The sequence below is a fragment of the Poecile atricapillus genome, chromosome 27 (genome assembly GCF_030490865.1).
Source record: "Poecile atricapillus isolate bPoeAtr1 chromosome 27, bPoeAtr1.hap1, whole genome shotgun sequence".
In the NCBI taxonomy this organism is placed as follows: Eukaryota; Metazoa; Chordata; class Aves; order Passeriformes; family Paridae; genus Poecile; species Poecile atricapillus.
This window is the reverse complement of record NC_081275.1, coordinates 2,856,465-2,884,187: the sequence shown is the minus strand read 5'-3', so window position 1 is coordinate 2,884,187 and position 27,723 is coordinate 2,856,465. Positions and strand designations below refer to the sequence as shown.

General features: G+C 62.7%; 2 protein-coding genes across 4 annotated transcripts; both read left to right on the top strand.

Moving 5' to 3' along the window:
* Positions 1-1,129: 1,129 nt before the first annotated feature.
* P3H4 (prolyl 3-hydroxylase family member 4 (inactive)) lies at positions 1,130-5,963 on the top strand. Its single transcript, XM_058858183.1, has 8 exons — positions 1,130-1,731; positions 3,723-3,872; positions 3,989-4,160; positions 4,232-4,360; positions 4,465-4,610; positions 4,696-4,779; positions 4,965-5,106; positions 5,194-5,963. The coding sequence occupies exons 1-8, from the start codon at positions 1,231-1,233 to the stop codon at positions 5,202-5,204; spliced, it is 1,335 nt and encodes a 444-aa protein (XP_058714166.1). The 5' UTR covers positions 1,130-1,230; the 3' UTR covers positions 5,205-5,963.
* A 2,671-nt stretch (positions 5,964-8,634) lies between these two features.
* On the top strand, positions 8,635-25,968 carry JUP (junction plakoglobin). Of its 3 annotated transcripts, none has more exons than XM_058858176.1 (15): positions 8,635-8,711; positions 18,030-18,262; positions 19,216-19,469; positions 19,635-19,873; positions 20,256-20,457; positions 20,857-21,001; positions 21,340-21,443; positions 22,404-22,742; positions 23,134-23,289; positions 23,434-23,553; positions 23,713-23,863; positions 23,967-24,088; positions 24,341-24,380; positions 24,717-24,883; positions 25,116-25,968. In XM_058858176.1, the coding sequence occupies exons 2-14, from the start codon at positions 18,037-18,039 to the stop codon at positions 24,860-24,862; spliced, it is 2,244 nt and encodes a 747-aa protein (XP_058714159.1). In that variant the 5' UTR covers positions 8,635-8,711; positions 18,030-18,036; the 3' UTR covers positions 24,863-24,883; positions 25,116-25,968. The 3 variants fall into 3 exon arrangements, with proteins under 3 accessions (XP_058714159.1, XP_058714160.1, XP_058714158.1); XM_058858177.1 differs by lacking the exon at positions 8,635-8,711 and adding an exon at positions 8,729-8,752; XM_058858175.1 differs by lacking the exon at positions 8,635-8,711 and adding an exon at positions 9,493-9,622.
* Positions 25,969-27,723: the final 1,755 nt, after the last annotated feature.

Here is a 27,723-nt window from a genome sequence, read left to right as displayed (position 1 = left end):
CCCAGAAGTTTGGGAGAGTAAATAAAAGGAATTAAGTGTTTTACTAACGAGTCAGCTGCTGGCAGAGTCTTTACTGAATGGCGATGATTAAAAATGTGAAATTCTCCTAGCAGCCCTTCCCAAACACAGCCTGAAATGCTCACAGAGGTGTTGCCCACACATCCCTGCTCCCCCAAATCCATCGGCAAGAAACAAGTCCCGTGGGGAGTGCCAGGTGGGAAATGCAACAGGCTGTGAACCCAAACCCAAATCCCAGCTCAGCTCCTCTGAGACTCTGCTGCCAATGAGAGCAACAGCTCCAGCAAAGCACAGTCAGCTCCCCCAGCTCAGCCCGGGGCGCTCTGCAGCCCCCCAGCACAGCACACCGGGGCTGAGCACCTTCAGCGCTGCTCGGAGCAGCCCGGGGGGACACGGGGCTGTCGCGATGGGGCGGGGGCAGGCCCTCAGTGCCCCGAGTGAGTGCTGACAGGGGTGGTGGCACCCACTCGTGTGTGGCGCTGGGCACGGCCAGCAGCCTCTGCTCCGCAGGGAGAAACCTCAGCAGCGTCCTGGCTCCTGCCCCGCGCTGGGACATCCCTCAGTGCCACCGTCCAGCCAGCGACAAAGCGCTGGGTTTGGGCCGGGGCCAGTGCGGCCATGCCGAGGCCTGGCACGGGACATCTCTGGGACAGGGATCTGGCACGGCACAGGGCGTGCGGCCGAGGGCTTGGCAGCGGCCGGCGGCGGCGACACCTTCGGGCACCGCCGGCCTGGAGGGTCCCCCCGCTCACGGCGGTGCTGAGGCCCCTGGCTCCGTGCTACGCAGCACCCCCGAGCGCCCCTCGCTCCCCTGCGCGCTCCCCTCGCTCCCCTCGCTCCCCTGCGCGCTCCCCTCGCTCCCCTGCGCGCTCCCCTCGCTCCCCTCGCTCCCCTGCGCGCTCCCCTCGCTCCTCTGCGCGCTCCCCTCGCTCCCCTGCGCGCTCCCCTGCGCTCCCCTGCGCGCTCCCCTCGCCCCCCTCTCTCCCCTGCGCGCTCCCCTCGCTCCCCTGGCTCCCCTGCGCGCTCCCCTCGCTCCCCTGCGCGCTCCCCTCGCTCCCCTGCGCGCTCCCCTCGCTCCCCTGCGCGCTCCCGCGGCCCGGCGGGCCCGCACTAAGACCCTGCGCTCCCGGTTCGCACCGCCCAGCCCCGCCGCCCGCCCCCTGCGCGGGCCCGGCGCGGAGCGCGGAGCGCGGGCATTGCGCGGCAGCGGGGATGGGCGGTGCGGTGCCGGTACCGGTTCCGCAGCCGGCCGTGCTGCTGGCGGTGCTGGCGGCGGGGCTGTGCGCGGCGCAGTACGAGCAGTACAGCGTGCGCGGCTTCCCCGCGGCCGCGCTGGAGCCGCTGCAGCGCTCCTACGCGCGGGCGCTGGAGCGGTACGCGGACGCGCAATGGGCGGAGAGCGCTGAGGGGCTGGAGGCCAGTCTGCGGCTCCACAGGCTGCTGCGGGACAGCGAGGCGCATTGCCACCGCCGCTGCGCCGGGGAGCCCCCCGCGGGGGAGGATCCCGCCGAGGAGCCCCGCGGGGAGCGGGACCCCGCGTGGGAGTGGGAGCGGGAGCTGCGGCTCTTCGGGCGGCTGCTGCTCCGCGCCGGCTGCCTGCGCGCCTGCAAACGGGAGCTGCCCGTGTTCCAGCTGCGCTACCCGCCGGCGCAGACCCTGCGCGACTTCCAGCGCCGCCAGCCCTACCAGTACCTGCACTACGCGCTCTTCAAGGTGAGGCGGTGCAAATGGCAGGGGGCAGGGGTTGGGGGGGTCCTGCTCCTCCGTCCTGCTCTCCTCCGCTCTGCCCCCTGACTGGGCACACCCCATCCCGTGCCCCATCCTGTGCCACCCATCCTATACCTCCTCTTCGATGCCCCAATCCTGCATCTCCATCCTGTGCCCCTATCCTACACCCTCTGATCTGTCAGCCTGCACCCTCTGATCTGCCCACCCTGAACCCCACTCCCGTCTATCTCTGCGCCCCCTGAACCCGGCTCCCCTCCATCCTGCACCCTGCTGTCAGGAGCTTCCCCTTCACTCCCCATCTGGCATCCCCCACCAGCTCCTCCATCCTGCCCCAGAGCCGTGGCACGTCAGCATCATCTGGGACACATCAGGCAGAACGACTGAGGGGCCCCTGTGCCTGTGTCCCTCTGCCTCACCTTGTGCTGCCCTGGTGCCCCAAGGTCTCCCTGGACAGGCAGAGCATTGCCTGGGGACAGTGCACAGGGGCTGCCCCAGCTGAGGGGCCTGAGCTGGAGGGTCCAGTGCCTCTGTGATTGCCATGGGACACGTCTCTGGATGCTCCATAAGAAAGAAAGACTTGCTCAGTTTCACAGTGCAGATGTGGAGGGAGGATTTGTGGAGGGAGGTTTCAGAAGACATCTGTCCTGGTTTGAAAAGACAGGTGTCTTCTAAGGAAGGCAGGAACCTCCCTTGAAATGGAAAAATGTAAACCCACCCCCCCCACCAATTATTATAATCTTGAAATCAAGGGATTCTCAGGCAAAGATATAGGAATAGGAATAACATTTTTTTATTAGGAGAATTAAAAATAAAAATGCAGTAGTACAAAAAAACCCTAAAAAGCACTGACAGAATGCAACCTGACACCCTGTTGGTCAGTGTGTTGGTAGGAATCCAATTAAATGATGGCTGCAGTGCTCCTGGAGTGACAGATGTGGTTCTGTTGAAGCAATGATCCTGTAGAAGGGTGTAGTTTTCCTCTGAAGGTCCCCCGGTGGTGTAGATGGGTCCAGTCTTCCTCTGGGAATCCAGTAGAGAAAAGCTGACTGCAGTTTTCCAAGTCTCAGATTATATCCAGGTAGGAATGCTTGGCTCCTCCCCCTGGGTGGAGCTTCTCACAATGGGGTGAGGTAATTTTTTCAGTCACGAAGTGACACTCAGTGGCCCATTAACAGAAGATGTCCCCCAGGAGTTATGAAGGATGGGTCAAGAAGAGATAAAGAGCACTGCCCCACCAGGTTTTAACAGATGGTGATAGAATACATACTTTTGGTTACATCTTGCACTGCAGCCCAAGACAGGCATCCTGCTCAGGTGCCCGTGTGTTGGCCAAAGTGTCTCTGGCAGGGGAAGTCCTCTGGTCAGGGTCCTGGTCCCTGGCCACCTGCCACTGTGGTGCTGTTTTAGCACTCAGTGCTGCAGCCCCACTCACCTGGCAGTGGTGAGTGGCTTCATCCTTAATGCCTTTTCCTCATGCTGCTCTGGCCCAAACCCATTTCATGGATGGGTCATTCCACCCTCCCTCCTTGCCTCTCACTCCCCTGAAGCTCCAACCCGAGAGCCCGTAAAGCAGCAGGGGCAGCAGCCAGGTCTGATGTCAGTGTTGGAGAAGAGCAGATGTGTGGGTCAAACCCACACCACGTGGATCCACCTCACGCCACGTGGATCCACCTCACACCACGTGGACCGCTCCTGGCTGGATGTGGGGGCCCATGAGGGGCTGAGCTGTCCCTGTGCTCACCATGGGCACAGCCAGGAGGTTTGTGTGGCTGGAGTTACCTGCCAGGTCCATGTTCCCAGATCCTGTCTGTTCACCACTGCCAGTGGATGATTGTGCAGTGGGCTGTTCCCCACAAGGATCACCCCTCTGTCCTGCAGCCCAGGGGTCTGTCTGGGTGCTGAGGCCCCCTTGGCTGCAGCACTGGCCCAGGCTGCCCAGCAGCAGGTCTCTGCACCGGCTCCTCCTCCCTCCACAGTCAAATAAGATCGAGAAAGCAGTGTCTGCTGCCCACACCTTCCTGCAGAAAAACCCCAAGCATGAGATGACCTTGAGGTACCTGAACTACTACAGGACAATGCTGGATGTGGATGAATACCTGGTTGACCTGGAAGCTCAGCCCTATGAGGTAAGGAGGGGAAGGGGCTGGGGCAGGAGAGGGGCTCCCCAGGGCTCAAAGCGTGCCTGGTCCTGCCAATCCCCGAGGGAAGCAGCTCTCCCTCACTAAGCAGTGGTCCTTGGCAGCCAATATTCGTGCGGTCAGTGAAGCTGTACAACAACGGGGATTTCCGGAGCAGTGCAGCCGACATGGAGCAGGCGCTGGCCGAGTACTACAAGGCGTACGAAGATTGTCTGGCCGGCTGCGAGGGTGCCTACGAGCTTCAGGAGTTCAAGGACTTCTACCCTGCCATCGCAGGTAGTGGAGGGCTGGGGGATGGCAGAGCTGGGGAGGTGATCAGGGGTGCAACACCCGGCATCTCCCCCCAGACCACTTTGTGAGCGTGCTGCAGTGCAAGGTGGACTGCGAGACCGAGCTCACTCCCAACGTGGGTGGCTACTTTGTGGAGAAGTTTGTGGCCACCATGTACCACTACCTGCAGTTCGCTTACTACAAGCGTGAGTGCCAGTGGGAGCAGGGGACGGTGTCCTGGGGCACCCCGGGATGCTGTGGGCCCTGGGAGGGCTGTCACCCCCGTGTCACCCGGCGCTGCTCCCCGCAGTGAACGACGTGCAGGACGCGGTGCGCAGCGTCTCCAGCTACATGCTCTTCGACCCGGGTGACACCGTGATGCAGCAGAACCTGGTCTATTACCGCTTCCACCGCGAGCGCTGGCGCCTGCGGGACGAGGACTTCGAGCCACGGCCGGTGAGGACCCCCCAGCCCCCCCATCCTGCGGCCCTGCACTGACCAGAGAGGGGCTGACACGGCCCCTCTCCCCTGCTGTGCCCAGGAAGCCGTGCGCTACCACAACCAGACGGCCGCTCAGAAGAAGATGCTGGAATTTGCCCGGCAGTACCTGCAGGATGATGATGAGGTACCCGCTGGGCCCGATGTGGGATGCAGATGGTGCCTGTGGGGGTGCTTTTGGGGGTGTTGGGGTGGTTTGTGTGGGTGCTGCAGGGACCTTCCTCAGGTGGGGGTCTGACCCCCCCAAAGCAGCCCTGGAGCAGAGACTGCAGGTGAGGCTGCCGAGCTCCCCTGCCCCCTCCGGTGCTGCAGATGGAGGTGGATGGTGCTGAGGGGCCAGAGGTGCTGGACCTGCCCTCTGATGGCGAGTTCGAGGGTGAAGGTGACTACGAGGAGGGCTTCTTCGCGGAGTGGTGGCAGGAACCCAAGACCAAAGGAGACAAAGACGAACAAGGTTCCTGATACCCCAAGAGCTGGGGGCCAAGGGTGGGAGGATCTGCTCCCCACATCCCTGGTGCCACCAAACTCTCCTTGTTTGCAGAGATCCTATGATGAGCCAGGTGAAGGGGCACCTGGCACCAGCTGAACTGGATGGTGGTGGCTCTGTGATGCCATCTCGGGGACATCGGGCTTTGGGCTCCTCCCAGCCACCTGTAGGAACTCAGACTCATGGGGAGGGGCTGATCCTGCCTGGCATCCTGCAGCAGGGCTGCCTTTGCCACCCGGATGTCTGCTGCCCTGGCACAGCCCAATTCCTGTCACTGGAACACCAGCAGCCCTGAATGTCCCTGCCTACCCAGGGGCCTGGGCCACCCCTGCCCCCAGTGCCCCAGGAGCCCTGACCAGCAGTGATGCCTCACAGCACTGGGGTTTTCTGTGTCCCTCAGCTGCTCCCCAGGATCTGTGGATGATGCACCAGGATTGACCCCTGTGTTGTCTTGAGGGGCTTGGGGGGCTACCCCTACTTTGGGAGCAGTGCACAATGCTGCTGGAGCTGGTCCTGCCCCTTCCTGTGGCTCCAAGAGGCTCCTGCTCCTGTTCCTCCAGCCTCCCAGGCATAGCCCAGGTCCCCTTGGAGTCCCCAGCCTGGTTCTACAGGGGACCCCCGCTGTGCCAGGTCCCTGTGCCACCATGGGACTGCAGCCTGGTGACGCTGTGGTGCCCATGCCCTGCCCGTGCCTTGAATTTTTGCCACACCAGCCCTCTCTAGCCTTAAGCTCCATTAATTTAAGATTTCCTCTCTTGCACAGTTGCTCTTTTTATATATTTACTGGTGCTGAACTTTTAATAAAATCCAGACTGGTCTTTTCATGGCTGCCTCCACCTTCCATGTGTTGCCAGAATGGGATCCAGGAGCTCAGGGTGGGAGAGACCCCACTGTGGGAGAGGAAGGGATGAGTTCAGGCCTGGATGTCCCCACAGGTGACCTGGGGGAACTTGTGGGGCTGTGGACCCATGGAGGCCATGAGAGCAGCCAGGCTCCTGTGAGGCTCTGCGTTCCCTGAGGGGGACCCCAGTTTGGATCCATGACCCCCTCATTGTTCAGGGGAGTGTCAGGTGGGGTAGGGAGGGGGGCTGCAGGGGGCTGAAGGGCAGCATGTCCTACCCCACATGGCTCTTTGGGGTGTGATATGCATGACCTGGTGGTTGTTTTGGGGTGCAACACTGTGACACTGCTCCTTGGGGATGCATCCTGCTCCTGGATCCGAGGGTGCAGCCTGCATCCCCCGATGGAGGTGGGAGGTGGCAGGGTGGGATGAACGCCCTCCTGCCTGCATCAGGGCGTTTTGGGGCTCACTGGGGGTCACGTTGGTGCTGACAAGGCTGTGCCAGTCCTGGGCTGGAGGTGTCGATCAGCGTGTGGCTCGCTCCTCCCTGCCGTGTTCCCGCTCGGCATGGAAATTGGCTACGAGGACTGAAACTGAGAGGCTGAATCACAGCGTTGGCCCCGGGGGAGGGAAGGGATGGGAATGGAAGGAAGGGGGTGGCAAGAGGCTGCCAGCACCCCACCCTGCCCTGCCTGGAACCCCTATTCACCAGGGCTTTTCCAGCTCTGCAGGGCACTGGGCGGGGGGCAGGGGCTGAGCCCCCAGACCCGTGGGCAAAGCTCAGGGCTTGGGAGGCAGTGCTGGGAGGGAGCACCCACTGCACCCCTGCGCCGGGAGAGGGCTGTCCTATCACCTGGGAGGAGTGGGCTTTGTCACCGATGGGTCACAGCCACCTCGGGGGGGAGTGCCCGCCTGCTGGGGTGTGGCCGGTGGCACTCGCGAATGGATGAGAGGGAAGCGCTGAGCCCAGCGCTGGCACCGCAGCCCAGGGGACAAAGGCCTGCGAATCTTCCCAACAGCTGGGCGAGGGTGGCACTGGGCCCACGGGGCCTCCGCCCTGCTCTGACACACCCCTGGGCACCGTGTCCCCTCCCCAGCCCCACACTTACGTGGAGAAGACAGCTCCTTGCTCCCACTGGTCTAGTGGCACCAGGCAAAGCCCCTTGCAGCCGTGAGCTGGGGTGCCCAGAGTCCCTTCCCTGGTCCCAGCTGCAGCCCCTGGATGTGCCTGTGCTGGCTGCACCCATCGCACCTGGCAGTGCCAGGCAGGAGCAGCAGCTCTGGGAGCGGTGCTGTGACCCCAGCAGCGGCTGTGACAGTGAGCATGGCCACCATCCTGTCCCCCAGGACACCAAGAGTGGAGCTGCGGGGCAGTGCCAGGGGTGCAGAGATGGGATACGGAGTGACTGATTTGGGACACGGAGGTGGGATGCAGGGGGGTGCAGGGGGGTACAGGGGGATGCACGGGGGTGCAGGGGGGTGCAGGGGGACGCAGGGGGATGCAGGGAGACGCAGGGGGATGCAGGGGGGTGCAGGGGGTGCAGGGGGATGCAGGGGGATGCAGGGGGGTGCAGGGGGACGCAGGGGGATGCAGGGGGATGCAGGGGGGTGCAGGGGGATGCAGGGGGATGCAGGGCGATGCAGGGGGACGCAGGGGGATGCAGGGGGGTGCAGGGGGACGCAGGGGGATGCAGGGCGATGCAGGGGGACGCAGGGGGATGCAGGGGGGTGCAGGGGGACGCAGGGGGGTGCAGGGGGATGCAGGGGGACGGGTTACATACATGGTGAACACATCGTCGCGCTTCCCTGACACCCTCGACCTTGACCAAGGGGGGAGTGTGAATGAGATTTCTGGCTGACACCTGAGCTGTGCTGTGCCCTGCCGTGTCGTGTCGTGCCGTGCTGTGCCCTGTGCCCATTTCCTTGTGCCGAGAGCTCTCTCGCTGTGCTCCGGATCTCCCGCTCCGCACACACAGCCATCAATTCCCTTTTTCTTGCAGAGGCGGTGGAAGCTCTGTCTCTCACCTCCCTTGGGAGCTGAGAATCCCCGCCTGGCAGCGCTCACAGCCAGACGTGCCAGGAACCGTACAGGCAGCGGGGGTGCAGGATGCTCCCTCCTCATCCTCACCGGGGCAGAATCCTCCTGCTCACCACACCTGGGGGTCCTGAGGTGGGCTGGGACGTATCCAATGGATGACTCGGGCACTGGGTGACGGCGGCTTCGCCCGGGACGCGGCGGCAGCACCCGGCTGGACCGGTCCGGCGGGGACCGGGTTGACGCGGCTCCAGGAGCCCCGAGCCCTTCCCGAACGCCTCTTCCTGCCGCCCCCGCGCTGCTGCCTCGGGGGGTCCCCGCACGGCCCGGGGGTCCCCGCGCCCCCGGCCCTGCCCAGGGGAGGGTCCCGGCCCCACCTGGCCGCGCCCACTGACGTCACCCAGGTGGTCCCCTCGTGGTCGCGCCCTCGCGCCGCCGCCGCCGCGCCCCGCGCGCCCCGCCCCGCTGGCCAATCACCTGCGCCCGGGGGGCGGGGCCGCCGCGCCCCCGCCAATGGGGAGCGGATAAACACGTCCGGCGGGGGCGGGGCCCGGCGGGCCCAGAGGTTGATGGGCGTGCGGGGCAGCCAATGGAGGTGGGGTAGCGAGGGGGCGGGGCCTGTGGCGGGCGGGGCGGCGCGCGGGGCGCTGCTCGCCTTTTGTTCGGGCAGGAGCGGGCGGGCGGCGGAGAGCGACGGTGAGCGGGGCCGGGGCACCGGGAACGGGCGGGGAGGGACGGTGAGTGGGGCCGGGGCACCGGGCACGGGCGGGGAGGGACGGTGAGCGGGGCAGAGGCACCGGGTACGGGGAGCCGCGATGAGCGGGACTGGCGCACCGGGAGCGACGGTGAGCGGGGCGGGGCAGCGGGTATGGGGAGCGACGGTGAGTGGAGCCGAGACAGCGAGCATCGGGCATGGGGGAGCGACGGTGAGCGGCAACAGGCCGGCGGAACCGGGCAGGGATCGCTCCGGTGAGCGAGGACGCGTCTGGAGGAGCGGGCTGGCGGGGAGCGGTCCGGTGAGAAGAGTTGGGGCAACCGGAACGGGGCCAGGGCCGTGGCCGTCGGTCGTTCCGGGCTGGGCTGTACCGGGGCCGTGCGGACTCCACCGTGCGGGGCTGGGGAGCGGCCGCGCTCGGGGCAGGGAGGACCTGGGTGTCCGGGCTGGGCAGCACCGGGCGCCCCGGCTCGGCCCCGCTGCCGCCGTCTGGGGCAGGGCTCCCCGTGTGCTGCCCGTGGGCTCGGCCGGTCCTGCGCGGGACCAGCTGGGCGGGTCCCCGGCGCTTCCCGCATGGGCAGCCGGGCTGCCCGGGGCTGTCCCGGCCCCTTCCCAGTGCCGCGGGAGCCACTTTGGGAGTCGCGGCTCCGCGCTCCTGTGCGAGGCGGTGACTCTGTCCCCGGCCCCGCCCGGAGCTGCCGCTGGGCGGGCGAGGCCCTGGCACGGCGTTCGCCCGGTGCTGTGGGGCTCTTACGCAAACTCGGCTGCTCCGTGCCCGGAGTCGCACCTGGGGACACCGCGTGTTGCTCTCGAGGCCACCTCGGATCGCCTCGACATCGCCGTCCGTGCCCGCGGGGCCGGGACTACCCCTGCCCCCCGCTGGGCATTTGAGGTCTGGGGGCTGAGAGGGCCGAGGGGGATGCGGGTGACCTGACATCACCCAGACAGCCCCCCATGGGTTAGGGGTGCTGGGCACAGTGCGGCCGGGGGGGTCCCAGCTGAGCCCCTGACAGCGGACATCCGCACCGGGAAACGGCGGGGGGAGCGAAACTTGGCTGTTTGTCTGATGTTTGGAGAGGAGAGAGTGCTCTAATTGCGCTAGCTGAGTGATTAGCTTAATTAATCAGGTTTACAGCACAGATGAAAGGATAATGCTGAAATGTTGCTGGGAGTTGCCCGGAGAAGGCAAACGTGGGCTGTCATACGAGCGACGCGGGGAGATGTGTGCTGGGAGAGGAGCTCAGGAGGGCACGGCTGCTGCTGGGGACGGGACAGGGTGACCTGCGCTACCCTTGTGCCTGCACGGGTGTGAGGGCATCAGCCTGAACCCTCTCCGGCCAGGCTGGAAGTCCTTGCACCTCCGGCTTCCCCGCACCGCTGCTGGGGTGCCTGGGTGAGTTCCCCGTCTGGTTTGACGTTCCCTTCTCAGCTTCCCCATACCAGAAGGGTGGTGGGGGTGGGGACGCCCTGTGACACAGCCCCCTCAGTCGCTTCACCTCCTGCTCCAGCCCACGTCGTGCTGGTTTTGGCGCTGGTGCCAGCCCCGACCAGCCCGCGGGTCTGGTGTCCGTCTGCCATCGGCTGGTGGGGAGCCGGGAGCTCAGCTGCCGCGGGGATGGGGCTGGAGCGGTGCCGGGGGCGTTTGCTCCGGGCTATCAGCCGCATCCAGGGCAGGTGCAGTGTCCGCGGGGGCTGCTCCAGGCTCCGCTCTCGGAGTGTCCGGCCCAGCCGGAAACAGGGATGAGAAAATTATAGGGGTCCATTTCTGTGTCCTTGTCGCTGTCGGAGCTGGCTGGAAGGGTGCAGGGACACCCGCTGGAACTGTGTTTGCACATCTGAATCGCTCATTGTGATCGCTCATTGTTTTGGAGGACTTCCATGAAGTGTCATGAAAAACCCATTTTACTGCTAATTTGGCTTAAACAAGTTGGCCATCAGGACGGGGACGCACAGAGCTGCTGGCAGCGGTGGCTGAGGATTGTGCGATTGTGTTCGCTCCTTGCACTGTGGCCGCTTGCGGGAGCGGGGACAGACGCGGGTCCCCAGGGCTCAGGACGCTGGGGGAAGGTGGGGCGGCCGTGCGGGGCCTTTCCTCAGACAATGGCGTTCCAGTCTATTGTCTGGGCGATGTGCCGTGTCCTTGCCGGCTCCAGGAAGCGCGTCCATCCCCGGGGAGGGTGAGGGGACGAGCCGGGCTGCTGGGAGGGGTCTCCTGGGGCTGGGTGTGCGAGTAGTTTGTGCACCGTGCCTGGAGCCTCCGCGGCAGCGCGGGTGAATCGTGGCCGGGGGGCTTGGGGAATATCCCCTCTGGTCCTGGTGCCGCATTTCAGTGTAATCATTCGGCGCTGCCCTAATCCCATTAACTCACCCCTTTGTTTCCCCCACCTGAAACCCTTACTCAGCCCTCGCAGGCGGGCAGGCACTGCGGTACAGCTGCACGGCTCCTGCAGCTCAGCCCGTTCCTGGGAGGACGGTTTCCCTTCAAGACTGTGGTTTGGTGTGGGAGCGCTTGATGGGATTTGGCTTTTTATCGCACTTCCAGATCTCCGGGATTTAAGACGGCGCTTTTGCCGGGCGCGCTGCCGCTCGCAGATGGCAGAGCCTGGGAGCGAAGCTGCCCTTGGCCCCGCTCCGCAGGCTGGGGGAACAGAGCCTTCGCACAGAGAACTTGCAGAACTTTAATTGCAGCATCTGTACCGACGCTTGCGCTGGTTTTGAAGGTTTAAATTAGACTGGCTTCTAATTAAAGTAGTTAAAAAGAAACGTAGTGTCTATTACAGCAATAGAAGCCTACCTCGGAGTTCAGCTGGTGCTTCCCTACCTAGACAGGGTGTGTGGGCACCCAGCATCACCCTGAGCCGGGGGTAGCTGGTCAGTCTCAGCCCGGTGTGGTGTCCCAGGTGGGTCTGTGTGCATGGGAACTCCTGGGCAGCTCTGGAGGACACCAGGGCTGCATTGGTGCTTGAATCGCTTTCTCTGCGCTGGGAGGGTTGGTTTTACCCCTCTTAGCTCATGGACATACTTGACAAAGTGATGGACAAGGGGGTGGGAAGGTGCAGGTACTGCTGCTCCAAAAAGGCCTCAAACTTGACCTCAGCACCGTGTCTGTGCTTAAACAGGGCTGGCTTTGCAGCCACACCCGGTTTGTCGATGGCTGCCGAGGGGGGAGGTGAAGATGTTTCTATTTAAGCAGAGGTTTGAAATACCCTTCTAAATACACCATCCCCGATGGGTTCTGCGGCGGCTGCTGCCGGGCCTGCAGGCATCCTGGCACGCCTTGGACTCTGGGCTCCAAGGAATGGCTTTGGAAACAGGGCAGGAGCGTCGTGCCGCGGCTGCCGGGGCTTGTCGGGCAGCCCGCGACATCTGCGCTGGCTGCTCCCAGCCAGTCCTCGGCCTCCTTCCCAGAGCCGGAGCTCCTGGCGGGGTGGAGGCGGAATGCTCGGTGTTTTCCCAATATCCCACGCTTGGGTGATCGGACCTGGGCGGGGGTGGCCGTGCCCTCCGGGGGGGCTGTCCCGGTGCTGGTGGGGGGCACAGAGCCCGTGGGGGGTGGGTGCTCTGGGGTCCCGTGTGGCTTTTTGGGGTAGGGGGCTGGATGGAAAGCGCGTTCCTCTGTGTGTGGGGAGAGAGCTTTGGCTGCTGGCAGCGCCTGCCGTAATCGCGGTGACGCGCGGGCAGAGCCCTGGTGACAAATCATTAACTTGCTCCGACAGGCCGGGTGCTGACGGCTGTTGGTGATAATTTCTTCTGAAGCGTCTGAACTTTGCAGCTGTAATGCAACTGGATGGAGAAATTAAGCCTGGGCTCAGCACCTCTGTGCCCCTCCTCGCTGCCCCAGCTCCTCTGGCTGGGCCGGGTGACAAATCCTGTGTCCTGGACACCGTGGCTGGAGCTGGGAACAGCCAGCAAGGTCCAGAACCTGCAATTACAGTGCTCTTAAAGAGCAACTTGTTCTTTGTGCTCATCGAAACAGAATAATGACTTTTGATTCTTTTATCCAGATGGAGTAATTGTGATTAATCTCACCACGCCAGTTCTCCTTTCCACGGACAAGTGGCAAATTCCTGTCTTTCCCAGACATGATTCTAATCAAATCAGCAAACTATGAGGAGGAGATTGCCCATGTGGGTCCTCCTGATCCTGGTGCCACTGCAGGTGGAGGCGTCTGTGCCAACAACCAGGGATGTAGGGAGGGGGATGTGGTGCCAGAGACCTCACAGTGGGTCTTTGGCAGGTAAATGTCCCTGGGAAAGCCTTCCCTGGGCTGAGGGTCCTGCTGTGGGTCCTGCCCCCTGCACAGGAGCGGGGGGTGGGTGTCATGCTCGCTGCTGTGCGTGCACTTGCAGCAGGAGAGCACTTGATGGATAATCCTGTGTCTGTTTGTGATGTGAAGTGCCAAAACATCACAGCCTGGGCCTGGCGTGTGTGGGAGCTGTCAGGAGCTGTTAATTCAGGTGCAGGCGAGGCGTTTCGGGGACATGATCTGGGTTGATGGAGAGCATCAGCTGAGTGCAGCAGGTCGTGGCAGAGATGCCACGTTCTGGTGCTCAGGGGCGTTCAGCACCCCCAGCAAGAGGAGCTGGAGCTTTGCATGAGGAATTCAGCAGCTCAAATGTAACAACATCATGGGAGCTGAATTACGAAAAAGGTTTATAGCCCCCTCCAGTGAAGGAGCCCGGCTCTGAAGCTCCTGCACCCCACTGCCTTTCCTGAGTGCCCCGAAGTTGTCAGAGCTGGTGGGGCAGCCAGGGGCCATTCTGGACCTGGGTACATCCATACACAAAGGCCATGGGCTTGCTCCTTTGTGTGCAAGGCCAGGCCAGTGGTTTTGCCTGCTCTAACGAGAGGCTGATCCCCCGCCGCTGTCGTCTCCTCATTAAACTTCAAGCTGCTCTCGTTCCCCTTTGAATTCTTCCACTCATCTTCCCTGTAAAGCCCCATTGAAAGGGCTCCTGGTGCCAGGATCTGACTCGAACGCTTCCCATTGATGCTGGTGAGGTCTTGACAAGCTCCTTTCTCTGCCTGCTCCCGCTGTGTGTTCCTGAGGATCCTCTTCAAAACCACTGAAGCTTTTGTACAGTGTCTGCAGGGCCTTCGTTAGCGGCTGCCCTGGCTTTGTCAGCCTTTGGTGTCACTTCAGAGCACCTTTGGGCAGGGTGTGCGGGTGTTGGGGGACTTTGAGCTGCAGCTCTCCAGGGTGCAGGGGGCTCTGGGTGCCCTGGTCTGTGGGAAGGCTCCGTGCTGTGGCTGCCGAGCCCAGGGCTGTCTGAGCGGGCAGTTGTTAATCCCCGGCTGCTCCAGGAAGGGGGGGACCGGAGATGGCTTGTGTGTAGTGTAAGTGCTTCTAAAATAGAGTCTTTTCTTGTGCTGCATTTATTGAATTGCCTTAACTGCCTCTTCCCTTTCCTTAAAAGCCTCGGTGGCTGTAATTGCAGCCACTTGCATGCTTGCACCGCTGAGCCCAGCCCCTCACATGCTGCTGCTGCATGAGGGCCCCCCCAGCACTGTTGCTCTTTGCTCCTGGAGGATGTGAGCGAGGGTGGAGCTCTGGGGGGGCTCTGGCAGCCTCCTGCCAGCACCCACACTGCACCCACACTGCTGCATGCTGGGGTCAGGGCAGGCTGGACCTGCATGTGATGAGCTCAGGCTGCCCCTCACACCCACTGACCCTGAAACCCAGTGCCTGGCCTGGTGCAGCCCCTGCCTGGGGCTTGTGAGGATGCCCTGTGCCCTTCACCTGCTCCCATTGGGGTGACCCCGCACTGGGGATCACTGCTGCTCCCCAAGAAGCCCTAAAACAGTAAATATTTCAGCATGAAGCAGCACTCACTGCTTTCCTGCTGCTGTTCTGCACAGCTCAGCCCTGTCTGCCGGCTGTGTCCTGCCTGCTGAGGCTGAAGGCTTCACAGCAGCTGGTGAGAAGGGCTAGTCAGGCCTGGGGCTGCATGTTTGCCAGAGACTTCCTCTGCAGACGGTGTCCCGGGGGGCCGGTGCTGCTTGGACGCTGATCAAATGGCTCTGGGGGCGGATGAGCTGCTGGCCGGTGCCCGACAGCCCGCGGGAGCTTCCTCTGCCTTCCTGGCTGAGGGAAGTGGTGGGAGAGGGATTAACCTTTTCCTGGCAGTGCCCTGCTTGACTGACTGAAGCCCCTGCCTGTCCTGTACCCCATGGCTGAAGCCCCTCAGATGTCTTGGCCCCTTCCCCGTTGTGCTGCAGGAGCAGGCTGGAGGTTCTCCCCAAACCTGCTGTCCCCCACATCTTCCTCACTGTTTCCTGGGGTATTTCTCACTGTTCCAGGAGCAAATCCTGTTTCCCTGGGGTCTAGGCTTGTGTGGAATGGGGCTCAGGTGAGGCCTGCTGGCACCATTCTGCCCTCACTGTTCTTCCCTTCCCACTCTGCCAGCCTGGTGGGTCGAGGTGAGTGCTGGGCTCAGCAGCAACTTTCCTGCCCACAGGCCTGATGTGGGAGGGCTGGGGCCCAGCCAGACATGCCCCCTGCTCGTGGCTGACCCTTCAGCATGGGTATTTTCATATGTGCCCCAAATAACACCCTACTTCTCCCTCCTGCATCAGGCTCCTTCCCCGCTCCAGCACTTCCTCAGAAACACTGCCAGGAAATGGCTCCTGCTAAGGTGAACCCAGGTGGAACCAGCACCCTGGTGCCCCTCTCCTGCTGATCCTGCTGAGGAGGACAGAGGACACCTGAGGACAGAGCCACACTGTGGAGGATGGGGGAGAAGCTTGTGTCAGTGTCTGCCCCTCACTGAGTGATGAGCAGGGCACGCTTGACACAGGATTCAGAAAATGTCACTGCTCACTGTAGGAGCGTCTGACATTTGCTCCGCTGGCTCTGTCACCTCAGGTGCTGCTGGTCTTGCTGGCCCCTGTGGCGATGAGGAAATGCTGTTAGGGGGATGCTCAGAGGAAGGACAGGTGCCCATGTCTCCTCTGTGGAGCTCCTGGTCCTGCTCTCCTGCTTGGAGCTTGTCTGGGGCCGATCACCAGAGCTCGTGTCTGAGCTCGAGGAGCTGCACTGGCTTTTGATGTCCCTGGGTGCCACGGTGCAGACAGAGGGGTGGCTCATGCATAATGCAGGGCTCTGTACGGTGTCTGAGCCCAGCTCCTGGAGGTTTGGAAAATTAAGTGCCTGTCTGATGCCTGTAAATTGTGGAGTGGATGTCACTGCTCAACGTTGGTGCGGCAGCATCAGCCCCTGCCAGATCTGTCTCGCTGCTGCCTGGGGTCCCTGCCCTGGTTGTGTGATCTTTTCTGCTCTCAGCTCTGCTCTCCCCCTGCCCATCTTGTCCAGAGCAGCTTCCCAGTGTTCTCCTGGGGTGTTGGGGCTCTGCAGGTGGGATGGGTGCCAGGTCACCCAGCTCCTGCATCACGGTCATGTGCCCTGCCAGTGCCACAGAGCACTCTGCTGCCTGCCACTTCCACACTTGGTAAGGCGAGACTATTGCTTGAGTTTCCTGACACAATCTGGAGACTCTGCCACCACGGCCAGGATGACCCAGCTGAAGGACTCGCATTCCCAAATCCCAAAGCAGCACCGCGGCACTCCCAGCTCCGCACCCGGGCTCTCACGGCCCATCCCTGCTGAAACGCAGGGTGGGGAGCGGAGCTGTCTGTCCTCTCGCCCCTGGCACCGTGTGTCACGCACTGTCCTGCCGCACTGATCACACATCCCAGCTCCTACCCACCGTGGGAAGGCTCTGCCTCCACCGCCCTCCATTGCCTGACCACCGTGCATTATGCACAGCCCATTATAGCCGCTCTGAGCCTGCCAGTGCTGCTCGACAGCTCAAAAAATATTGTGTTGGCAGGAGCAGCGTCCTGCCGCGGCTCCGGGAAGGCGGCTGGGGCTGGGCGCGGGGGGATGCAGGATGCTCCCAGACGAGGGGACAAGCGTGGCGGGCTCCTGTTTCCCATCTGGCCGCTGCTTCTGAGAACGAGGGCTTGGGATTCCTCCCTGGGAGGCCCGGCCTGTGCAGCTGGCGAGGGCTCGGCCGCTCCTTGGGAACAGCCGGCAGCGGTGGGACGAGCCGAGCCAAGCCCGTGCGCGCCGTGCCCCACGGAGCCGCGTCCTCGGCCACCACCCGACGCCCTGACTCAGCCGCCGGGCTGGCGGGGGGCTCAGCTCGGGGTCCCGGCTCCCCCAGGAGGGTGCTGGGGCTGGTCCCTGCGGGTCCCGCGCTGTGCTGGCGGCTGGAGCGCAGCCAGGGGTGCGCGGCCGCCCCGGTGCAGCCCAGCGCAGGAATCGGGGCCGGTGCAGGGGATAATTAGGCTGTTTGGAGGTGGGTGCTGCTGCACCCAGGTATGCCGGGCGGCAGCTGCTCCCTTCGCTGCTTATCGCTTCTGAAACTCTGACTCATTCCACTCCTGCTCTGTCGGGAAGGGATAGGAATCCTGGGTGATGGGTCAGCGGAGGGCTGGGCGGGTGCTGTCTCCATCCCTCCCTCCCTGCCTGCCTCCCAACCCTCCCTCCCCGCCTGCCTCCGTCCCTTCTGGCCGTGCCGGGGGCCTGGATGCAGGGCTGGTGACTCACAGCCCTGAGTGAGCTCAGGCATTAATCCATGAGCCATCCTCCCTCCCTCCCTGCCCTTGTATCCCCAAATTAAAGACAAGGAAATCCCAGCCCTGCTCCCAGCAACCTTGGCTGGTTTGTCCTGAGTGTTGGGATGTGCTGGGCTGCCCTGTCCCGGCGCTGAGTGAGGAGTGCCCAGCCCTGGACCACGCCATGAGCACCCATGGGAGAGCTGAGCCAGTGGCTTTGCCTGCTTATTTTTAGGTGCTTTAGGAGTGTCACAGGAAGCTTCTAAAAAGGTTCATTTTATGCTTGGAGCTCCAGCCATATGGGGCTTGGAGCTCCTGGCATGTCCCCAGCTCTTTGCAGGTCCTGTTTCTGGAAAGGGATCTTAAAAAAGCTCATGGGCAGCTGGGGGACCCTGGAGCTTGTCGTGTCCCACTGCGCTGGGCAGAGCCAGCCCACACCTTGGCCTGGCAGTGGTGAGACACGGTGTTGTGAGACACAGCGCCGTGAGACGCAGCCGCCGTTCATGTCTGAACACGAGCAACAAAGTGCTGAGCTTTGGGTTCGTCATCCCGGTGCCGCCTTTCATCTCCAGTGGGGGAGGAGGGCAGATAGGGATCGGCTCCATCTGCTCCTGGGTGCGCAGGGGCCGGCTGCTGCACGGGGGGCTGCCCTGCCATTCAGGGGCAGGAGAGGGGCAGGAGGGTCCTCCGGCAGCCTGGGCTCTCACAGAGGCGTAACCTCTCCCCTCCCCACCCCGCAGAGCAGCCATGGAGGTGATGAACATGATGGAGCAGCCGATCAAGGTGACGGAGTGGCAGCAGACCTACACCTACGACTCCGGAATCCACTCCGGCGTCAACACGCAGGTGCCCTCGGTCAGCAGCAAGTGCCTGGGGGACGATGACGAGGTGTATGGGAAGCAGTACACCATCAAGAAGACGACCACCACGAGTTACTGCCAGGGAGGGAGCCAGAGCCAGAGCCAAGCGCAAGGTAAGGGGCTGTGGGGCCTGGCACATCTGCAGGCTCAGCTGCTCAGCTCCTGCCTTCCTGTTCCTCCCCCGTAGCCCTGCTGCTTCTGGGTACTCCTCCATGCTGGCTTCCACACCCTGGGAGTTGTTGCTGCCTAAAATATGCTCCCTCCTGTCCTCCTTCCCAGCGCCAAGAGGCTCTTGCACGGGGGTGGTGCCTGGTCAGCCCGCGCTGGCGCTGAGCTGCGCACACATCCGAGCGTGCCAGCGGGTTGGCTTGAGATGGGAACAGCTGATCCCGGCCCACAGATCTGCCACCTGCTCCACTGCCTGTCTGCCTGCTGGGAAACCTGTCCCAGCGTGGCTGACAGAGCTGCCAGTGTGTGCTGTAACACTGTGCCACTGCCATGGCTTCTCCTGCTGAGGCGAGGACAACGTGGAGCCTGGAGTGCAGGAGATGCTTCTCCCAGCTTTACCCCCTCAAAGGGGGCTGGCTTGCTCTGCTTGCCTCTGCAGTTCCCTGTCAGCAATAGGTTTATTTGGAAGGTTTATTTTCCAGCTCCTGTGGGGATCAGAGCCCCCCACGGGACCTTGTGTGGTCCTTGTGCTGCAGAGATGGGGCCCATGGGTGGATACCGCAGTATCACACCTCAGCATCCCCAATGGGGAAAGCCTCAGTGTTCTCCTTTTTTCCGGTGCCAGCTGGTCCCAAGTTGCAAATATCCATAATTTTTTAATTAATGGGCCTTGTGTGACAACTGCCTCATCATGCTGCCTAATTGAGTGTTGTCTTATCTCTGTGCTGCCGGATCTGTTTACGCTTTGAAGCTCAAGCTCTGTGCAGAGTGTGCCGGGACTGCTGACGTGGCCGGTGTCACTGCGCTAAGCTCTTGCTCATCTCGTTGGGATTGGGAAGCAGGGCTGGGAGCGCTCCTTGGAGAGAGCCTTACGCTGCCTCCCTGTCCACCCCTGCAGCGGACATGGAGGCTCAGCTGGCCATGACCCGTGCCCAGCGCGTCCGGGCCGCCATGTACCCCGAGACGGTGGAGGACCGCTCGCTTCTCATCACCACCCAGCTGGAGGGGCAGCAGACCAACGTGCAGCGCCTGGCAGAGCCCTCCCAGATGCTGAAATCAGCCATCGTGCACCTTATCAACTACCAGGATGACGCCGAGCTGGCCACACGTGCCATCCCAGAGCTCACCAAGCTGCTCAACGACGAGGACCCGGTAAGGAACTGTATCTGCTGTATGTGTGTCTGGGCTTTCAGCCTCTGCCCAGATGGGCTCCTGTCCTTGTGGGGCTCTGTGGCCATGTCTTTCTCCTTCCTCTTGGCCAAACTCCTGGTTGGCTCTGCGGGACACCTTCCCACACGCCGGCTCCTCTCCCTGCAGGTGGTTGTCAGCAAGGCAGCCATGATCGTCAACCAGCTCTCCAAGAAGGAGGCGTCGCGCCGCGCGCTGATGCAGTCGCCGCAGATCGTGGCGGCCGTGGTCCGCACCATGCAGAGCACCAGTGACCTGGACACCGCCCGCTGCACCACCAGCATCCTGCACAACCTCTCGCACCACCGCGAGGGCCTGCTCTCCATCTTCAAGTCTGGGGGCATCCCGGCCCTCGTCAGGATGCTGAGGTACACGGTGGTGGGGAGGACTCCAGCGGGGATGGCAGAGCCTGGCAGCCCCTCCTGGGCTGGGGGCAGAGGAAGGGAGGGCTCAGGCTGTCCTCAGTGTGGGTCCTTCTGCTCACCAAAACAAGGGCATGGGACACTGTGAACCTGTGAAAACCCCTGGGGTTTGATGTGTATGGAGCCTACATCGGGGCAGGAGGAGGGGAGCGGCTCCCTCACCCACACTGCCCTGGCCACAGAGATGGAGCTCAGGCTCTGAGGTGTCCCTTCCCTTGCTGAGGGGTGCTGGGGGGTGCTGGGCTCGGGGCAGCCCCGGAGGCTCTGCTGCAGCCTGGTGAGCACGGTGTAGTTCCTGCACTGACGTGGTGTGTGCTGCCGCCTGCAGCTCGCCCGTCGAGTCCGTTCTCTTCTACGCCATCACCACCCTGCACAACCTGCTGCTGTACCAGGAGGGGGCCAAGATGGCCGTGCGCTTGGCTGACGGGCTGCAGAAGATGGTTCCCCTGCTGAACAAGAACAACCCCAAGTTCCTGGCCATCACCACTGACTGCCTCCAGCTGCTGGCCTATGGGAACCAGGAGAGCAAGGTGGGATGGAGATCCCAGACTGACAGAGACGTGGGGAAGGCAGGAGGGGGGTGGTTGCCCAACTTTGCACCTCACAGATGTGCAGCAGGCAGCACTGGAGACCCCGGCGTCTCATGTGTCCCTGGTGACGTGACCAGAGCGTTCCTGGATGCCAAGGGCTTGGAGCTCCTCCCTGGCTTGTGCTGGGGAACCTGGAGAGGGGGTCCCAGCAGCCCAGGACTGACACACCCCAACCCTCCATTCTCCATTCCCCATCCCAGGAAGTGTTCAAGATCAGGTTGGACAGGGCTTGGAGCCGCCTTGTCTAGTGGAATCTGCTGCTGCCTGTGGTGGAGGGTAGAACTGAATGGCCTTTAAGGTCCCTTCCAACCCAAACCATTCTGGCATTCTGTCTTGCAGCTGATTATTTTGGCCAATGGAGGACCCCAGGCCCTGGTGCAGATCATGCGCAGCTACAACTATGAGAAGCTGCTCTGGACCACAAGCCGTGTGCTCAAAGTGCTGTCAGTGTGTCCCAGCAACAAGCCTGCCATCGTTGAGGCTGGTAAGAGAGGCTGGGGCAGAGCCACAGGAGGATGAGTGGTGGTGTCAGGGTGCTGTGGCTGAGGATGTGTCCTCTGTGGAACGGGCAGAGGTCTGCACAGCCAAATGAAGCCACCTGTGCTGGCCTGGAGTCCTGCTCTGAAGGCTACTTAGGCATGTTCCTGGCACTGTGTGTGGGTAGGATCCATCCTGGCTGTCCGAGATTCTTTACTCACCACGTTTGGTGCTCTGTGTACAGCAGCATCAGCCGATGCCCAGCCCACACAGCCCTGCTGCCACTCGCTCTTCCTCCTGCTGGGATGGCCAGGGGTGCTCACAGGACTGTCCCCTTCCCTGCAGGTGGCATGCAGGCATTGGGCAAGCACTTGACCAGCTCCAGCCCCAGGCTGGTCCAGAACTGCCTGTGGACCCTGCGGAACCTTTCTGATGTGGCAACCAAGCAGGTGAGACTGCGGGTCCCGTGGTTGTGTTTTGGTGCCGTGTTTCAGAGCCGGGTGCCGGGTGGCTCGTGCCAGGCCGAGTCCAAAGCCTCGTGTTCCTGTTCCACGAGCTGCAGCAGCGCATGTGCCTGGCGGGGTGAGGGGATGCCCCGCTGTGCTCAAGTTACCCTGCAGCAGGGCTTGCCCTGCATCCTGGGGTGCTGCTGCTCGCTGTCCGTGGCCCTGCCCGTGCCAGCTGGCTGCCAGCACTCCTGCGTGTCCCCAGTGTGGGGCTGAGGCCACCGCGGTCACTCAGCAGGTGCCACCGGAGTTTGCTCTGGCTCTGCCCCGTCAGCCTGTCCCGGGCTGGCTGCCTGCCTGCTGCTGGGGGAGCTGCCAGCAGAGCTGCTGCCAAGGCTGCTGGGCCCCGCAGCCGGGGCAGAGCTGACCCCAGCCCTGCTCTGGGTCTGCTCTCCAAGCCCTTTGCTGCCTCCTGATGAGTTTTCCCATCTGCTGGGGCCGCTCCATGCGGATTAGCTCTGATGCAGCCTGGAAACTATTTTGGCTGTCATGGAGGCATCCCTGGCTCTGATGACTGAAGGGTTGAAGGAGGACATGGTCATGGTGCTTTTAACTCCTTCCTGTCCTGCTGCTGGCTGCTGGCCAGCACAGCCAGGACTGGGGTCACTCCATCAGCATGTGGGGAGGGCTGGCAGGGGCATCGAAAGTGTGATTCCAGCAGGAGATATTAAACTCTGAGTGAAACTGCACGTGTTAGAGTGGCTGGGGTTCACCATGAAGGAGCAGCTCCAGCTGTGGGGGCTTGAAAAGGAGCTGTGAGGGGATGGAAAAGGAGATGTGTGGGAGTCAGAACACTGCAGCCCCCCCATCACTGCAGGCTGGGGGCATGTGGGGCCCGGTGTGGGGCTGGAATTTGGGTCTGGCTGTGTGTGCTGCTCCCACCTCCCATCCCCACTCCTGCAGGAGGGCCTGGATGGCGTCCTCAAGATCCTGGTGAACCAGCTGAGCTCTGATGATGTGAATGTGCTGACCTGTGCCACTGGCACCCTCTCCAACCTGACCTGCAACAACAGCAAGAACAAGACACTGGTGACGCAGTCAAACGGGGTGGAGGCCCTGATCCACACCATTCTGCGGGCGGGTGACAAGGAGGACATCACCGAGCCGGCCGTCTGTGCCCTGCGGCACCTCACCAGCCGGCACCCCGAGGCCGAGATGGCGCAGAACTCGGTGCGGCTCAACTACGGCATCCCCGCCATTGTCAAGCTCCTCAACCAGCCCAACCAGTGGCCACTGGTTAAGGTAAGGGGCCAGAGTGGTGTTGGGGGCAGGAGGAGGCCGGTGGCCAGGCTGGAGGGAGCCCCTCCTGCTGTTCTCTGGTGGGGTGGGCTGCTGAGGGGCTTGGCAGCTGGTGCTGTGCACAGAGTGATGGTGGCTGCTGCTGCCACAGCCCTGCTCCTCTTGGGTCGTGTTCTTGACAGCAGCTGACGAAGGAAGTGGCTGCTCGTTGGAATTGAAGCTCAGCTTGGGGAGAGGATGGATCCAGGGAGGGGGGGAAGCTGAGTCAGCCTGCACCGCAGAAGGGAGGGGTGGGACAGATGGGGAGGGGTGCAGCCAGTGTTTCTCTTGGGGAACACGTGCTGCTCTGATCCACAGCTGAGACAAATGGCTCCTTCCTCCTCCTCTCCTCCAGGCTACCATAGGCCTGATCCGCAACCTGGCTCTGTGTCCTGCCAACCATGCCCCGCTGCAGGAGGCCGCCGTCATCCCCCGCCTGGTCCAGCTGCTGGTCAAGGCTCACCAGGACGCCCAGAGACACGCGGCTGCCGGCACACAACAGCCCTACACGGTGAGTCCCCACCCCTTCACCCTGCTCCCAGCACAGCCTGGCACCCCAGAACCCAGCCTGTCCCTGGGGGTACCCTGTGCCCACACTTCAGGTGGCTGTTCCCCGGTGTGTGAGGGCCCTGGCTGAGTTCTTGTTCCCTGGCAGGATGGAGTGAAGATGGAAGAGATTGTGGAGGGTTGCACAGGGGCGCTGCACATCCTGGCCCGGGACCCCATGAACCGCATGGAGATCTTCCGCCTCAACACCATCCCTCTCTTCGTGCAGGTCAGGGCTGTGGGGACACAGGGGCTGCACTGGGCTCCTCCTGCCCAGCCTGCACGGGGAGCTGCAGCCCTGGGCTGGTGGCTCCTTGCATCAGGACATGCCCAGAGCACAGGGGCTCCTTGCTGGCTGCTTCACACGGGTACTGATCTCTCCTGACAGCTCCTGTACTCGCCGGTGGAGAACATCCAGCGCGTGGCAGCCGGCGTGCTGTGCGAGCTGGCCCAGGACAAGGAGGCAGCAGATGCCATCGATGCCGAGGGGGCCTCGGCTCCCCTGATGGAGCTGCTGCACTCCCGAAATGAGGGGACAGGTGAGTGCTGCCATGCTGTGCTGGGAACTCTCCTGGCACTGTCCCAGCTGGGGCTCTGATGCTGTGTGGCAGCAGGAGCTGAGGCTGCTGGCCATCCCTACAGCCACCTATGCGGCCGCCGTGCTCTTCCGCATCTCGGAGGACAAGAACCCTGACTACAGGAAGCGTGTCTCTGTGGAGCTCACCAACTCCCTCTTCAAGCATGACCCGGCAGCCTGGGAAGCGGTGAGCATCCCAGAAAGATCTTTTCCCCGGGGAAACCAGGGGAAGTCAGGGGATGGCCCCGTCCTGCTTCCAAAAGCTGTTGCCAGCACGTCCAGCCAGAGCTCAGAGGCAGTGTCAAACAGTGGGAGGTGGGAGGCAGATGGGCTGTGGCCTCAGCTCCTGGGTTGTGGCACCACCTGGGCTTGCCACCACGTGGCCCCTGAGCGTTGTGAACATGAATCCCTTCAACTGTGCCACCTTCTTCTTCCCTAGGCTCAGAGCATGATCCCTATCAACGAGCCCTACTCAGATGGTGAGTATGGCACCAGCCCTCCTTGCCCAGTCCCTGTGGGCTGGGTTCTGGGGTGGGCAGTTCCCTCAGGTCACCAAGCCAGGCTGGCTTTAAAACCTTTTTCAGGTGGCTGTCAGTGAAGTGCCAGCCCAGTCTGCTGGGGATTGGGGGTGCACAGTGGGATGCTCAGCTCTCAGGGAGCACACACTGCTGGTGCCCTCAGGCCAGGGGATGGTGGGGCCCTTTTACAGCATCACGTGTCACATGCTGCCCTGGGTGGGGGGACAAGGAGGTGGCTGAGATCTGGAGAAGTCATTGGCTGATGGGAGCTGAGGTTTCCACAACTCTTCCCTGCAGAGCTGGACCCTGGTTACCGCCCCATGTACTCGGGTGACATCCCCCTGGACCCCATCGACATGCACATGGACATGGACGGGGACTACCCCATGGACGCCTACAGCGACGGCGTCCGAGCGCCCTTCGCTGACCACATGCTCGCCTAACCCCCTGCAGCCCCACACCAGGTACCTGCCAGCACACCTGGGATGTGGGCTCAGCCCTGTGGCTGAGGGTGGCCAGGGGAGGCAGGGCTGGCTGATGGCACCTGGCATGCTGAGGGGTCCCTGGTGCCACCACGGGGTCCCTGGTGCTGCCATGGATCGGTGTCCCCATCACCTGTGGGCCCAGGGGAGCCTGTGCTCTGGTCTCCTCCCAAATCCCCCCTCGGTGGATGACGGGAGTTCTCTGCCCCTGCAGGTGTTCTCTCCGTGCAGAAGAGGGTGTCCCCAGAGCTGAGCATTCGCAAGAAGGACTTGGGAGACAGAAGTGCCTGAGAAGACAAAACTTTTCCATTCCCACGAGAGGTTTTATTTTTCGATTTGTTTTCTTCGCTGTGGGTCTGTGGAGAAGGTCCTTCCTCCTGGGACTGCTTCGAGCACCTACTGCCACATTCAGCATCCAAGATACTGTTTCTGAAGCTTTAAAACACAAACCTTGCACCGTTAGTGATCTTTCATTGGCAAAATAGTCTTTTCTATGAATATATATTTCTTTTTTATTTTTAATATGGTGCCAATGGCTTTTGCCGTCTTTAAGTTTGTGCTTTCTAACTTCCCCACGATTTGTTCTGCGTGTTAGTGTTCTAGGAGAGGAATCTGACATGGAAAAACCCTTTGCTTCCTGCAAACTCCAACTGAATCAGGCTAATCCAGAGTTTGCTGTAAGCAAAGGGTTCATGTCCCAGGACCTTCCAGGGTGTCTGAGGTTTAATTCTTTCCCATCAGCTGCTGGGAGCTGACTTCGTGTCCCTGTCTTGCCAGTCCCCATAGAGGAGTGACTCCAGCGTTAGGAACTGTGTCCTTGTACTGATCTTTGTTGCACATTTTAACCCCATTTCCCTTCTCTTTGGTGAGTGGTGTGTTTCCGTCCCCTCCTCCCTTATCTAATGCATTTTTTAAAAGAAGCTTTAGATCTGATGGTGGTTTAACACTCCGGCTGGAAAGGGATGGACAGTTACTGGAGTGTGGGTCAGGAATGGAAGATTTTATTATTTCTGTAAGTTGTTTTTTGTATAGACCAAAGCAAAGAATAAAATAACCCCTGCAGCCCCGTGCTGCCCTGAGCCTGTTCTTCTGTTGGCTGGGGACAGTCCCTGGGGGCAGCCAGGGGAAGGAGCAGCCATCGCCCTCTGTGAGCCCATGGCGAGTCCCTCCATGGGGCAGAGTGGGAACTTCATTCCCTCCATGGGGCAGAGTGGGAACTTCATTCCTTTGCTTGGCACCTGCTTTGCCTGGACGTGGGCCCAGGCTGCCACAGAGCACGGCAGGATACCGAGGTTCATGTGCCGTGCTCGGGACGGGAGCAAGCGGGGACAAAGCAGCAGGAGCTGGTCTGGGAAGTGGGACTGGGGGGAACATCCTGCCCCAGCTCAGCGCCGTGGCTGCAGCCAACCCCAGTGCTCAGGGAAATGGATCTGCTTCCTGCCAGGGCCTGTGCCAGGACCAGCGATGAGCAAAACAACAGCTGCTTTCCGGGCAGTCCCAGCAGAGCCCCGTGCACTTCCCGAGGGCAGTGGGGCTGGGCTGGCTCGTGGGGTGAGGCTGGGGGCCAGACAGCCCTCGGCCTGCTGCAGGTGCTGCCAGGGCAGGAGAGAGTGAGTGACAGGCCTTGGCTCCAGCTCTGTGTGCCTGGGATGGGGGTTTGGCTGTGCAAAGCCTGGACCCCACCTTGTGGCTCTCAGGGGTTGCAGGGATGTTCCTGCTGTCAGATCTGGCTGTCCCCAAAGTGCCAGCAGGTCTGGAGATGCCCCAGAACATCTGCCCTAGGAGGGGTCGGGTCCATCCATCCTGGAGCCGTGGGCAGGGATGGGACCCCTGCATATGCTGGGGCAGGAATGCGCATCGAGATCCCCAGTCCCACTGCGGCAGAGCTGCCAGGGGGCATGTCCGGGATTTTGGGGGGAAGTGGAGCCAGAGGACACTTGGACCAGAGCAACCGGAGGTGTTTGCGGGGTTCCCAAGGAGCGGCATCCCCGGGAGGGCTCCGGGAGCGGCGGGACGGACTCCGGGATCCCGGCGACATCGGCCGCGCTCTGGAGCTGCCGGGGAGCGGCGGGGCCGGGAGCGGTGTCCGGGGGCTCCGTGGGGAGCAGCACCCAGCGTGTGTGCGGATCTCCCCGAACCAGAACCGCCTGCAGCACCCGAACCCGGCGTCTCCCGCACTCCCGGGGGCACCGAGCCCTCGGCTCCCTCGGTGTTCCACCCCAGCTGGCACCGGCTGCGCTCTGCCTCCGCCTCTCACGGTGTCCCGCGTCCCCCAGGCTGCCTTCGGGCACCCCAAATCCCGGGGCCGTGCCCGGCCGGTGCCCTCCGTTCCCCTGGGGCTGTCACAGACGGCGGCTGCCGCAGCCCCCGGAGAATCAGCCCCGTCTCTCCCCTTCTCACGGCGCTGTCCTCGGGAGGTGCCTGGGCAGGAGGGGCAGGACGGCATCGGGCAGGGCAGGGAGCGGCAGGTGCGAGTCTGCACAGGTACCTGGGGCGACCTGAGCCGGGACCTTGCTCCTCCTGGCCCGTGTCCCATCGGTGCCCGGGACCACCGGCCGGCTCTCCCAGCTCCCGTGGGGCAGGACCCCGGGCATCGGCAGCCGAACGCTGCTGGAGGGGGGACAGCGGGGTCCGGGGTGGATGGGAGCTGCTCGGCACGTGTCTGAACAAGGTTCCCCGGGGAGAGGGAATGTACGTGCAGGAGCCGGGCCAAAAGCAGACGCAGGGCTCTGGCAGTCCCGGCTGAGCTGACTCACCGGCCCGGCTCCCTCCCCGGAGCCAGCAGCAGCGCCGCACCTCCACACGGTGGGTCCCTGTCCTTC